This window comes from Rhincodon typus, unplaced genomic scaffold (genome assembly GCF_021869965.1).
Source record: "Rhincodon typus isolate 14 unplaced genomic scaffold, sRhiTyp1.1 hic_rhity00000700, whole genome shotgun sequence".
Classification (NCBI taxonomy): Eukaryota; Metazoa; Chordata; class Chondrichthyes; order Orectolobiformes; family Rhincodontidae; genus Rhincodon; species Rhincodon typus.
In genome coordinates, this window is record NW_025966338.1 from 6,257 (window position 1) to 18,946 (window position 12,690).

Here is a 12,690-nt window from a genome sequence, read left to right on the forward strand (position 1 = left end):
AGAAAACTCCTAAGATATCACGTGCAATTTGCATTGTAATGCTTTCTCTAGTACTTCTAGCATATCCGGGGAAATATGCATCTGAACCTCAAAGGTGTAAGAAATGAAACTTCAGCATGTCAACCTAGGATATTTTGGATGTTTTACCAGAAATGATTACCCTCTGTTGGAAGGGTTTTGTTTAAAAAAAAAAATTGTGTGCTGTCTGAGTGGCAAATGTTACTTTTTTGCAGCATTACAGAAAAAAAAGACAATCTTATCATACATCACTGTTCTGCACAAACTTTTAGCATCAAACACAATTTATTTTCTCCCTGAAATCTAATACTAAAACATAGTACAGTAAATTACTATTCACAAGTTTGATGACTGTACAAGTAAACCACTTAAAACAAGAGCTGCTTGATTAACTGACATGATTATGAAACTTAGAAGCCAAGCCCAAGATTTATAAAATGCTGTGCTTTCAGTAGAATACTGAGGGATTTAAATTTTAGTGTGCAAGGTTGAGTATTTACAACTACCCGTACAGTGATTTTTGATGTTAATTTCTATCAATCAGAAAACCAGGAACTGTCACAGAAAAAAATAAAATGTAATAATCAAAATGTTAATATGAATGAATTTATTGATAAACATTGTAATCCTGAACTGTAAACAGTCAAGATATTTACAAAATTTTCAGCAGAGTTTTGACCCAAACTGCTGGGGAAGCAGCCAAAATATTTCATCAGTGGCAATACTGCTAATACAAACATAAAATATTTTAAAAAGTGAAATTGCAACTTTTCAAAGGACAATATTTGATATTATTTTGTTGTCAAGAACTTAGCAGAATTCTTGAATACTTTGCACTTTACTTCTGGTGTAATTTTGACCCAGAGGCACATGGACATTACTTGTTTTTAATAGTAACTTGCAAAATTACAAACTATTATCAAATACAAACATACATTTTTTAAAAAACAGAATTACGTAGAATTGAATATTTAGAGCTTAGGGAAATATTTTTCTGTGGATTAACTGAATAAAAATGTCTAAAAATAACAGTAAAACATCTTAAGATTATAACTTGAAATGCAACTTAATTCAAATACCCTATCACCAAAGATGTCCGTCAGCTGCTATGTCAAACAAGTCATCACATAAAACAGTAAAAAAAAATGAACTTGTGTAGCACATTAAGTCAACGTTACTATACTTGTTAATTGTGGATGCCTTGGCAGAAAGGTAAACTGTCCATTCTACGACACAAGTAATTGTTTCATTCAAATGGAGCGGTCATGATAAACAAGTGCCAACGCACCATTATATTGAGTTAGCAGAATATTTTTAAACATAGTAAATTAGACACTCATGTAATGCTGCTCCAAATATAAGGAGATATATCTATTACAGAAACAACTGTATATACTTACATAATACTGTTTCTTATATTAAAATGGAAATCAATTTGAGGTATTTTTATGATTTATTTAGTTTAAATCTGGATGATTACCTCAAATACGTTTCCTGTAAAATAGAGAGACATGTAGCAGCTGGAAATGATAAGGAAACAGTTAACCAGCAGTAAATTGTTGGATCGCAGTTTAATCAACGGACTCTTCTGATACAGAGACTATGAAATAAATCCTAAGTATCTATGGGAATCAGAAGGCTGAGATTGAATTACATACTTAAGCCTATTTATTATTGCATACAATAGAACCTAAATGGTTTTTAAAATTGTCTTAGCTATGTTCCATCCATATGCTGCAACCATTCTTAAAACATTTAATAATTCATGCAATTTGAAAACACAGAAGAAGGAACTACAACTTGTTGATATGTCTGACTGAATCTATATGAAAATATTTAATCTGCAGTTACACAAGTTCATTCGCTTGGTAACAAAGCATTTTAAGTTTTTATTATCATGTTATTGCTAAATATTCAGTTTCTATGTATTATTTCATACCCTGTCTGATAACCCTTTAAAATGTACCCAATGCCATACATATCACAAATGGACCTTTGATCTACATGTCAAAATACCTCATTGCATAAAACCTTTCAAACTTATCAAAGCAAAATGACGAGTTGCAGAAGTCTCCATTGCCTCAAGAAGGCATAATAGGTTCTTAAAATATTCAAAACAGCTAATGATGCAAGAATGCAAAAGTATTTGTGAAAAAAATTACATGCTGTACTTTTCTAACTGTAACTTCCAAGTTATAATTTTCTGGTGATGGCAATTTTGCACGAGCATTGGCATATTCTGTCTAAACTGGCACGTATCATCAAAAATACAAATGACTTGCATTAAGTAATAAGATAATATACCTGGCATTTCCTGTTTAACTGATTAATTAAAAGTATAAGCAGCATGGCATCGCTATTTCCATGTTACAGATTAACACCAATTTGAACTAATTTAACAAAATACTCTGAGATTCACGAACTTTTGTAGAACTCACCGTGACATTTTCTCAGGAATGTATCCTTGCAGTTGGTAGCCATCATTTCTCCCAGGAGAGATGGAACTCTGTGGCGTGACAGGGTGCGATTTCCAAGATCCAAGTACAGTGCATACAGGAGTAATTAAATTCAAAAGCTGATTTCGCTGTTCTCTCATAAAAGGGCAAGGCACAGAAATTGTGCCAGTGGCTCCAATTCGGTAATGAAATGATTGTCCAGTTGAATTAACACCGATGATGGTGGATGGAAGTGAACAGTTGGCTTGGCAATAACCTTTGTCATTTGGCTCCTGTTTGATCACTGTTGTCAGGTTGGGTTGCAAAAATGTATCATGTTCATAACTAGAGTTAGAGGCGGATGTGGGGATCCCCAAAACCCCATATAGGTCAAAGGTGTCTCCAAAACTTGCCTTTGCATCAATCAACTGATGTGCAATTTCTGAACAGGGGTTTTCTGAAACTTGACCAGTATACATTGTGTTCAGACAAGTGGTTTCATTCATCTCACATTTTAGAGGCATTGAAAACATTGAATTAGGTAAGTCTGAACTACCTCTACTTAGAAAACATGCCCCACCAAAATCACTGTCTACTTCTGTTTTCATAAACTGGGCAGTATTAACATTGTTAATTGGTCCTGGGTCTAAGCATTCATCTTTTATTTTCTCATCCTTAAATACTTTAGGTGCCTCATGCTTTTGATTTCTTGCTCTCGAGTTCTGGTCGGGATTGAGGATCATTCTTGGCTCAGCAACAGGGCTAGAATTGGAATAGCGCAGATTATTTACAGCGGGGCTGGAGACAGAAGAGGCCACGTTGTTATTGTTAGGGCTAGACAAAACGTTAGTATTAGTAGATACAGAAAGAGGAGAAGCAAGATTATTAGGAGTAGAAAGAGGAGAGTTCATGTTATTGGGACTGGAGACTGAAGAATGCAGGTTACTGATATTGGCAGGACTGGAGATGGAAGTGCCCAAACTGTTCATATTACTAGGACTAGATATGCTGACACTATTCATCTTAATAGAACTGGAGACAGCACAATGAACATCACTTGGGCTAGTGGTAGAAGTACTAAAATTATTGATATTATCAGGGCTAGAGATGGAAGATCCCAGATTGCTAACAGTATCAGGACTAGATAGAGATAAGTAATTTATTTTAGCAGGATTAGAGACACAAGAGTTAATATTAATAGGACTTGACACTGAAGACCCTAAGTTATTAAAGTTTACAGGACTAGAGATGCATGAACCCTGACTATTTCTTCCAGGGCTGGAGGAAGTGGAACATCGTCTCATCCCTCGCTGTAATAAGATAGCATTAACCTTCTCCTCCTGAAGGTTCAGTTCGTGTCCACCAATTTCTGCAATATTGCTAGACCTTCCCTCCATTTGTTCAGGTTGTATGCTGTAGTTAAACTCACCACCCATTTCTTTTGCAGAATTCATATACAAACCCATAGACTCAGCAACAGTTTTTGACAGTTCTTTAGCAGGTCCTAGGTTGCACTTTGGATCTGAAGCAAAAAAACCAAGGTGCTGATCTTGGTGTTGCACATGATAATGAGGCTGATGCTGAAGAACTGGAGAGACCTCCTGACTCCTTTCTCCATCAGCATTCTTCACAACTGGAGGTATGCAACTAACATTGAGGACAGTCATTGCCTTGCTGTCACAGCTATCAACCTGATCTTTTCCAACGTTCAAGGTCGATTTGTTTAGGCTCCACTGTCTTCCGATATTCATTACTTCAGGGTAGTCAATATATCCTTTGGTTTCCATTACTGTTTCTTTAATAGACCTACAACACAATTGAATTGTATTGTTAAAAAAAAAGATTCCGTTCCATTTCAGATAGAAAACATATATATCTTTGCAAGAATAACAATTCATAAAATAAACTTTCAATTTGTATTAATCAACAACAAACATACTTAGTTAAGGTATTCCCAAATTAAATGTATACTTTATATCCTAATGTATTTAAGAACAAAACTTTAATCAATCATTGCAGACAGTACGCTTTCCATGTAACGTTGACTTTGAAACAAGAGTCGTCATTAACTCCAGATAATCTATAGAAAGTTGCTGTGCACGAGTTCTCTATTAACGAAAGAGCTGCAAGCAATTGACGGTGAGATTAATGATGTGGCATTCCTGATATTTAGAAGGTTTTTTTAATGCAAATAAAACAATGCAACTAGGATACAACAGTGAAGCCAAATATTGTTTTGCAATATAACGATGACACAGTAAGAAAATTGTAGGTTGCACGACCATTTAAACAAGCATACATATGTACATCACTCCGACTCTAAACATAATTATGAGATTAATGGTAAAAGATGATACAGACCAAAACAGCACCACGAAAACCAAAATCTTACTAAATCCTATATTCCCAATTATGCAGCTTTATTTCCCTTTCTGGCTCAAAGTTTGAATAACTCGACAATACAGTTCGCGTCAGGTGGACTTAACATAAACATTCTTGTCGAACAGTAAGTACCCCATAGTCTTAGAGGATTTTACGGCAGGGACCACTGCCAACCACCCTTCCTCGCAGAAGACCCAGTTTCATGTTCATTAATCCCTGGGCTGGTTGACTGATTTACACCAATGGAACTATAGCACCACTGCACTCTACAAATCTGGAGCGTGTACCTGCCGAACCGCCTGGATTTGCCCTACTCTTCACCAGTTGCTGCTGATTCTACATCCCCGATTCTTTCGTCTCACTCGTGATTTTGCCTGAGCCTTAATGTTTACTAGACGACGATTGCAGTTTCAATTACATGTCCAGTCTTCTCATCAATAATAAAGCAAAACATTAATTAAACTGTCAGCAGTGCCTTGTTTTAACATTGTTTTCTGCGACTCACCACTTCCCTTATGCGACTTGTTTGACAGTTTTTTAGCTGACTGGTGCAAAGCAATTCAAATCAAAGCTAAAACACGTAGACATGATGTAGCTCAAATATACACGTAATGTATATATTGATGTGAACGAGTGAGTGGATTATTTTCACCAGAAAGGGGAGGGTGAGAACGAAATGATTGGGAGGGGTGCTCCTCTCGCGTCTTTTCGTTGACTGGAGAGATTTCGTGGGCATCCCGCCGACCGGCAGCGCAGATTGGTTATAGACGGACAACCATGTCCCTTTAATACCCGAGCGAAGCGGCGGCGCCCTACTCTCATTGGTCGGATGAACTGTCATTCCGGGTCAAGCTGCCGCAAGTTGCAGCTGGTGCTCGGCTCGGAACGAGCGCGAGACCGAGTGTGAGCGAGAGTGAACTTTCCCCAGGCCCCGGCTAACCGTCAGCCGGCCGCGCGCCCAACCGTCCCCCATAACTTCACTGAGGGTGTGCCTGAGCCACCTGCAGACACTCACTTCAATAAATATAACTGCTGCGACTGAAAATATATTACATGTATATCCGGAAGGAGGCGGGGAAGGGTGAGGGGAGAATATCTGGTAAGACTCCACCCGGCTGACGCAATGTAAAAAAAACACGACGTTTTTCCTTTGGTTGCTGGAAGGCTTTACTTCATTTTTTTATATAACGCTTGCTTTAAGTGAAAACCACCATTTTCATGCAAACCTTTTCGATAGGTTTACATTAAGCAGAGTGGAATCTGCATTCTTTCTATGAAGAAAGCGGTTTTCAAAATCTCCCCCTTTTTTGTTCTTAAATCGTCACGGGAGAAAAGTTGAACTTGGGAGATTTTATTGAAATGAAACCAAAGGTAGTGGTGTCGGGGGAGAGGCGATGTTCAGCCCACATTTAATTCTATTTCTAGAGGGAAAGGTCAATCTGCGCAACGCCTCACTGACAGGCTGACTTTTCAAAGGTTTTTTTAATGGTTGCAGACATCGTCAGGTTTTGTCATTCGCACTCAAGTTAGTTAACCACGAAACCGCTGCTATTCTGGCTTAATGCCTAGTTAAAAATAAATGTATGTAGATACATAGAAATATAAATATTGCACAAACCTTCACATCCAACTCATTGCGATATGAGGTCGCAGGACAGTATAGCAAAAAAGATCAAACCCTCCAAGATCCTCAAGATGCAACACTTTTATTTTTCTTTTAAAAAAAAGTCTACAGTACAGATCAAATCACTTCAATCCACGCAGTTGACGGTTCGGTTCCCGAACGAACTGGTTTACTTGTCCTCTGAATTTATTCCTTCTCGGCAATCAAACATCCAAGTTCGCGAAACCAAATATAAACGGAATAATCAAAGAGGGGAAACTTTCTGTCCATTGCATATTTGCTTGACTCCTTCCTTTTCTGTTCTATTGCAATGTTGCTGAGACGCTTAGACGTTGCCACTCACATGCAGGCTTCACTGCTGCTGTTTCTGCTGCCGTCCTGACGTCAGGCTGTGTGTGTTGACACTGCACTGGACTGAGTTGAAGGGGGAACCGCTACATAGTACCAGTGGAAATATCATCATTGCAAAACCTCACTAATCTTCTCCCTCTCTTTCTTTTGCAAAACATTATCTGTATTTTATACAAATTTGAAAGACGAAATTAGGCCAGCAGTGAAGTATTAAACAGTCAATTCCCTTGCTCTTACCTTTCTTTGATATCTTCCTATGGATGTTCTCTATTTCTTCACATTTCTGATTCTGTATTTCTAGTCTCACAACCTTATTGGGTCTCTCTCTAGCCTCAGCTTTTTTTTTCTCCTTTTGGATGGGAAGTGGAGGGTGAATGTAACGGGCAAAACTGCTCTGCCAACCCCATCACTGACTGATCCAGTGACTCACTGCCTCTTACTATGACTGACAGAATCTCTCTTCTTGATAAAGACAGATGTAAAGTCCTCATACAGAATCTCAAACATACCTTCTGCCTCCATGTGTAATTCCCCTTTTTGATGCTTAGTCAGTTGCAGCCTTTCCTTACCACCCTTTACAATTTTTATGCCTATAGAAGATGTTTGTATTGGTTTAATTTAGCTGCCATTCTTTTTTCATGTTATGTCTGCTTCTGATGTGGAGGTGCTGGTTTTGGGCTGGAGTGGACAAAGTCAGAAATCATACAATGCCAGGTTATAGTCCAACAAGTTTATTTGACGACACAAGCTTTCAGAGTCTCAGTCCTTCTTCAGGTGTTAGTGAGAGAGGTAGTATCAGACACAGAATTTATAAGTAAAAGATCAAAGGTTCACACCATTGATGAGGATGTACTAAACAACACTAAGATGCTGTTAAATCTGTAATCAGTTAGAAGATTTTAATTGATTAATATGTATGAGTGTTTATAAATTGTGTGCTTTTTGAACACCCCACAGATTCATGTGTGTGTGTGTGTGTGTGTGAGAGAGAGAGGGAGAAAGAAGGGGAAGAGGGAGAGTCTGTGTGAGTGAGGGCGGAGAATTCGTATCTGCAGATACATTTTATTTTGTTCAAAAATTTATAGAAGTCAGTCAATATGGAGTTTTATAAATTCCTACTTTAAAATATAACCAGTCTGGCACCTAACTAAAATACAAACAGATTCTAAACAAGGTCTCACACCTAACATGCATTGTCTGACCTAAGATGTCACCTCTTCTTTAACTGATAAAACCTTTAGTTCTCTCAGGACCTTGACTTGAAAGGAATTCGGGGATTTATATATGCATATTAATCAATTAAAACCTTCTAACTGATTAAAGATTTAAAAGCATCTAAGGTTTGTTTAGTACAACCTCATCCATGGTGTGAACCTTTGATCTTTTATTATAAATTCTGTGCCCAATACTACCTCTCTCACCAACACCTGAAAAAGGACCGAGACTCCAAAAGCTTGTGTTGTCAAATAAGCCTGTTGGACTATAACCGGTGTTTTGAGTGATTTCTGACCTCTGTGCTTCTGTCATTACTTTTTCACTTCCCCTCTGAACTTTTGATATTCATCCTGATTTTCACTTGTCAACCAGAAACATCATCCAGAACGTTTCTATGTTTTAGCTTACTCCATTTTTTGTCATCTAGGAATCACTGAATTTGTTTCTCTTCCCTTTCTCTTGTGGGAAAGCACCTTGACTGTACATAAACTGTGTCCTGTTTAAAGACATTTCTGATGAAGGGTCTAGGCCCGAAACGTCAGCCTTTCTGCTCCTATGATGCTGCTTGGCCTGCTGTGTTCATCCAGCTCTGCACCTTGTTGTCTCATTATTCATTACAGTCTGGCCTTGTAATCTTTAAATTTGGTTTAACTGGGCCAACTCTGTTCTCACTCAATTGAAATTGGCCTTGGCCCAGTTAATTATTTTCACTCTGCATCGCTGCTCGCCCTGTTTCATAGTTAACTTAATCCTTATGATGCTATAATCACGGTCCCTGAAATGTTCCTTTACTGCCATTCCGCTTGACTTGCCAAAATCTACGCAACCAGATCTAGCTGTGCCTCCTTCATCACTGGACTGGAAACAGACTGATCAAGAAAATTCTCCAACCCACTTCAGAACTCTTTTTCGTCCTTTACGCCACCACTATCCCAGTCAATATTAGAAAAATTAAAATTTACAATAACTCTATAACGTTTATACCTCTTGGTGATAAGCAAATGGATTCTGTCCTTGACCCCTCTCAGACATTTGCTTTCTCCAGCTGTATTATTAACATTTATCAAGACTACCACCTTTCTCTTTATTTTTCTTTCCCTATCTTTCGTAAACGCCTTGTTTCCAGGAATGTTTAGCTCATCCCTTTTTTGTGTACCTTGTCTTTTATCTCCACAATATCCTAATTCCTGAGTGTCTATCTGGACTAATGTCAATCTTGTTTGATCTTCACAGTGCATTCACATCGTGCACCATAGTCCTAATTTAGACATTATTGTATTTTCTCTTTCCTTGACCCTATCTAACAATTTTCTATTGCTGACTTTAGCGCTATCTGTCTCTTCCAGTCCTTTGTGATCTTGTTTTTCCTTTCCGTTGTTATATCCTGTTATATACCATTCTCCTACCAAGTTGGTATAAACCCTCCCCAATAACAAGAGTCAACCGCCACACAAGGACATTGGACCCAGCATTTCTGAGTTACAAATCGTTTAGACTGTATGCGTCCCCCACCTCCAGAACTAGTCGCAACATCCCAAAACTCTATGCACCATTTCTCCAGCCATGTATTCGTCTGTTTATAGAGTCTATAGAATCCCTACAGTGTGGAAACAGGCCCTTCGATTCAACAAGCCCATACTGACCCTCAGAGCATCCCACCCAGACCCATTTCCCTATAACCCACTTAATCTGTACACCCCTGAATACTATGGGCAATTTTTTTAGCATGGCCAATCCATCTGGCCTGCACATCTTTGGACTGTGGGAGGAAACCAGAGTACCCTGAGGAAACCCACGCAGACACGGGGAGAATGTGCAAACTCCACATAGACGGTCGCCCGAGGGTGGAATTGAACCCAGGTTTCTGGCGCTGTGAGGCAGCAGCGCTAACCACCTGTTCTACTCTTCTATTTTTGTACTTACTGGCACATGGATTAGGAAATAATTCAAGTTAGTTTCTTCGAGGTCCTGCTTGTTAGTTTTTTTTCTCCCAGCTGCTTATAATTGCCTGCCTTTTCCTTCTTTCTTCCTATGGTATTAGTACTGATGTGTACCATTGCTGGAAAACTAATAATTACTTTTCAACTAGCCATATGAAATCTTTCTGAAGCCTAAAAACATTCTGAAGTTTATAGGATAACAAAAAAAACTTATACCAGAGGTACAATCAAGACATTTTTTAAAAAATTCTAGTTCATTGATAGCTACTATTTCATAAAAAAACAAATGCTCTGTATAATACACGTCAGTGTTTTCAAAATGATTTGAAGAAAAGCTGCTGAGTCCTAGAAGTTAAGGACCTTTTTCATATTCTTAACGAAAGCTAACCAAACAGTACTGAATGATGCATTCTTGAAAATTAGCCACTTTACACAATTCAAATTCAACTCACAGAGTCACAGAACCCAGCAAAGTTATTACATTAAAGAACAGGCTTTGAGAAATGTTGAGGTCTTCAAATACAAATTTAATTAAAACACTAAAAGTCATAGAATATAACTCAGGAGAAAAATTTTGTATTACAGTGAAATAAAAAACTTTTAATTTTTAACTCTCATTTTGGACAGTTTAATTGGAGAAAAAAAATGAAGCATAACGAGTCATTTTGAGTGATTTTTGAAAAGTCAGTGGTCACATTGTGCATTCAAACGATGATATATCATTAATATGAAATATTAGCTATTTTGATTTATACAGCATGACACCTTAAAAATACAAAAGGCCTAACACAGCATCACCTACAGGAATAACAGATACTGCAGGTTCTTGTAACATAACTAATTTTAGTCGGATAGATATAAATATGAAAGTGTCACAACTTACTTTTACATCAGTTTATACTCTGCGCACAATTGAGTCAGATACAACATGGGTATCAGTTCTCTTTCACAAAGACAGAAATTGCTGGAGAAACTCAGCTGGTCTGGCAGCTTCCATGGAGTGAAAACAGGGTTAATGTTTCAAGTCCAATGACCCTTCTTCAGTTTCTTTTGTTTCTACAATAAAATCACAATGAGTCAAATCCTGGGGAATCTCCCACACATTTATGATAGTCAGAAATGCACAACTGTTACATGAATGCATCTCTGTGTGTCCTGATTTGTTTACAAACATGGACAAGACCATTTCACAGCCAATTATCTGTCATTGCTGCCATAACCACTGCATCCTTACTGCTTACCACATGGAAAATTATGCCTTGCCTTTTCTTGAATTTTTATTGCAGATGAATTCCTTTTTCCCAACCTCTTTTCCAGGTTGATTCTCCTTTACTGCAGGATTGGAATGGGTAGGAATGTTCTCTGCTCGGACAACCTTGAGCTTACTCAACATCAAGGTGGACAACCAGAGAGACAGCCCACCTGTTGAACTGTTCTAAATTGTTTGCCTTATGTTTCAAACTGGTATATAAACTAAATAGTGGAATTCCCTCACTTCTTTTTGATGACTGCTTTTCATTTTGCACTTCAGTTTTCTACTTGCTGTATTAAATTCACCATCATCTAATTAACCACATTTTTAGCCATACTTGCAGGTATTTCACATCCTATCTCAGGGAGATCTCAAATGAGGGTTTATCCAGTGCTCCAGGATTTTGCACTTGTGTGTAACCTGACTCAGCTTCGATTGCTTGGCACAGTCATATGACAAGCTTAGACAAGATCAGTTATCCTAGAATTATCAGTTTGGAATTTCAGCTTATCGCAGATATTATTATATTGGATTTGCTATTTGGCCAGCAGAAATGTCTGATGAATTTAGCACAAACAGAATTTCATGTCTTTGGTTTGTCTCATTATAATTTTGTTGTACAAGAGTTTTATCCTCAACCTTAAATGAGTACCTCTGACTGCATGAGCTTTCATTCATTCATTTCCATTTTATGCCCAACTATTCTTAGGTAATTAATATCAGTAGAAAATGAAGGAAAAACCAGGCTTTTTCTTTTAAATCAGTGCGTTCTCCAACCCATCCATTTCTTTATTGCAAACTCAGGGAGAGTTCCCCTATTGAGTTTTCTTTTTTATGTGCATGCACAGCTATCAAGAAAGATAGTAACAGATGACTGAAACCTACAACTGGCATGCTTTGTCAAATGATGACATCACATTATTTTCCTGCCCTATGTCGAATATAACAGTTCTCCTTTATTAGGTTGATTTTTTTTTCTATTCATTTGTGGGATTTGGGCATCGCTGGCTGGCCAGCATTTTTGCCCATCCCTAGTTGCCCTTGAGAAGATGGTAGTGAGCTGCCTTCTTGAACCACTGCAGTCCTCCTGGTTGATCCAATGATTGATAATGTTGCAACTACATTTCTAAGGTATATAATTGTGATCAATGTCAAATGAAACTATCATTAGAATGCCAATCAAAATTTCTGCAGTGCTTCCTTTAAAATGTTTCCTGTGGATGGTTTGAAATTTTTCCAGTAAGCTTGTTACTATTTCCCTGCATTTTCCATGCATTGCAAAATCTGATGCTTTAACTTTTAAAAAGTAGTATTGACATGGTTATGTAAAACAAAAATATTGGAATCAAGTAATATTTATGAATTATAAGTCTAACATTTGATTTAAAATTTTAAGCACCACTTTTGTATTGTATACTATCATGGTTTACCTATCTTCAATTTTACGATAATAGAGAAACAGAGGTATCACGT

General features: G+C 37.6%; 1 protein-coding gene across 2 annotated transcripts; it reads right to left on the bottom strand.

The window, feature by feature from the left end:
- Positions 1 to 615: 615 nt before the first annotated feature.
- Positions 616 to 5,631, bottom strand: LOC109934659 (mineralocorticoid receptor-like). 2 transcript variants are annotated; one of them, XM_048621481.1, is made up of 3 exons: positions 5,488 to 5,631; positions 2,457 to 4,259; positions 616 to 1,512 (listed from the first exon to the last, which is right to left on the bottom strand). In XM_048621481.1, the coding sequence occupies exons 2-3, from the start codon at positions 4,238 to 4,240 to the stop codon at positions 1,500 to 1,502; spliced, it is 1,797 nt and encodes a 598-aa protein (XP_048477438.1). In that variant the 5' UTR covers positions 4,241 to 4,259; positions 5,488 to 5,631; the 3' UTR covers positions 616 to 1,499. The 2 variants fall into 2 exon arrangements, with proteins under 2 accessions (XP_048477438.1, XP_048477439.1); XM_048621482.1 differs by having other exon boundaries at positions 689 to 1,538; positions 5,341 to 5,587.
- Between the last annotated feature and the right edge of the window lie 7,059 nt (positions 5,632 to 12,690).

What these genes read in the sequence shown, in the direction of transcription:
- LOC109934659 (XM_048621482.1), bottom strand. Translation starts at nt 4,240, where the DNA reads ATGGAAACCAAAGGATATATTGACTACCCTGAAGTAATGAATATCGGA. An exon ending in ATTCCTGAGAAAATGTCACG is followed by an intron (nt 1,539 to 2,456) that starts GTGAGTTCTACA and finishes TATCATTTCCAG; the next exon opens with CTGCTACATGTCTCTCTATT.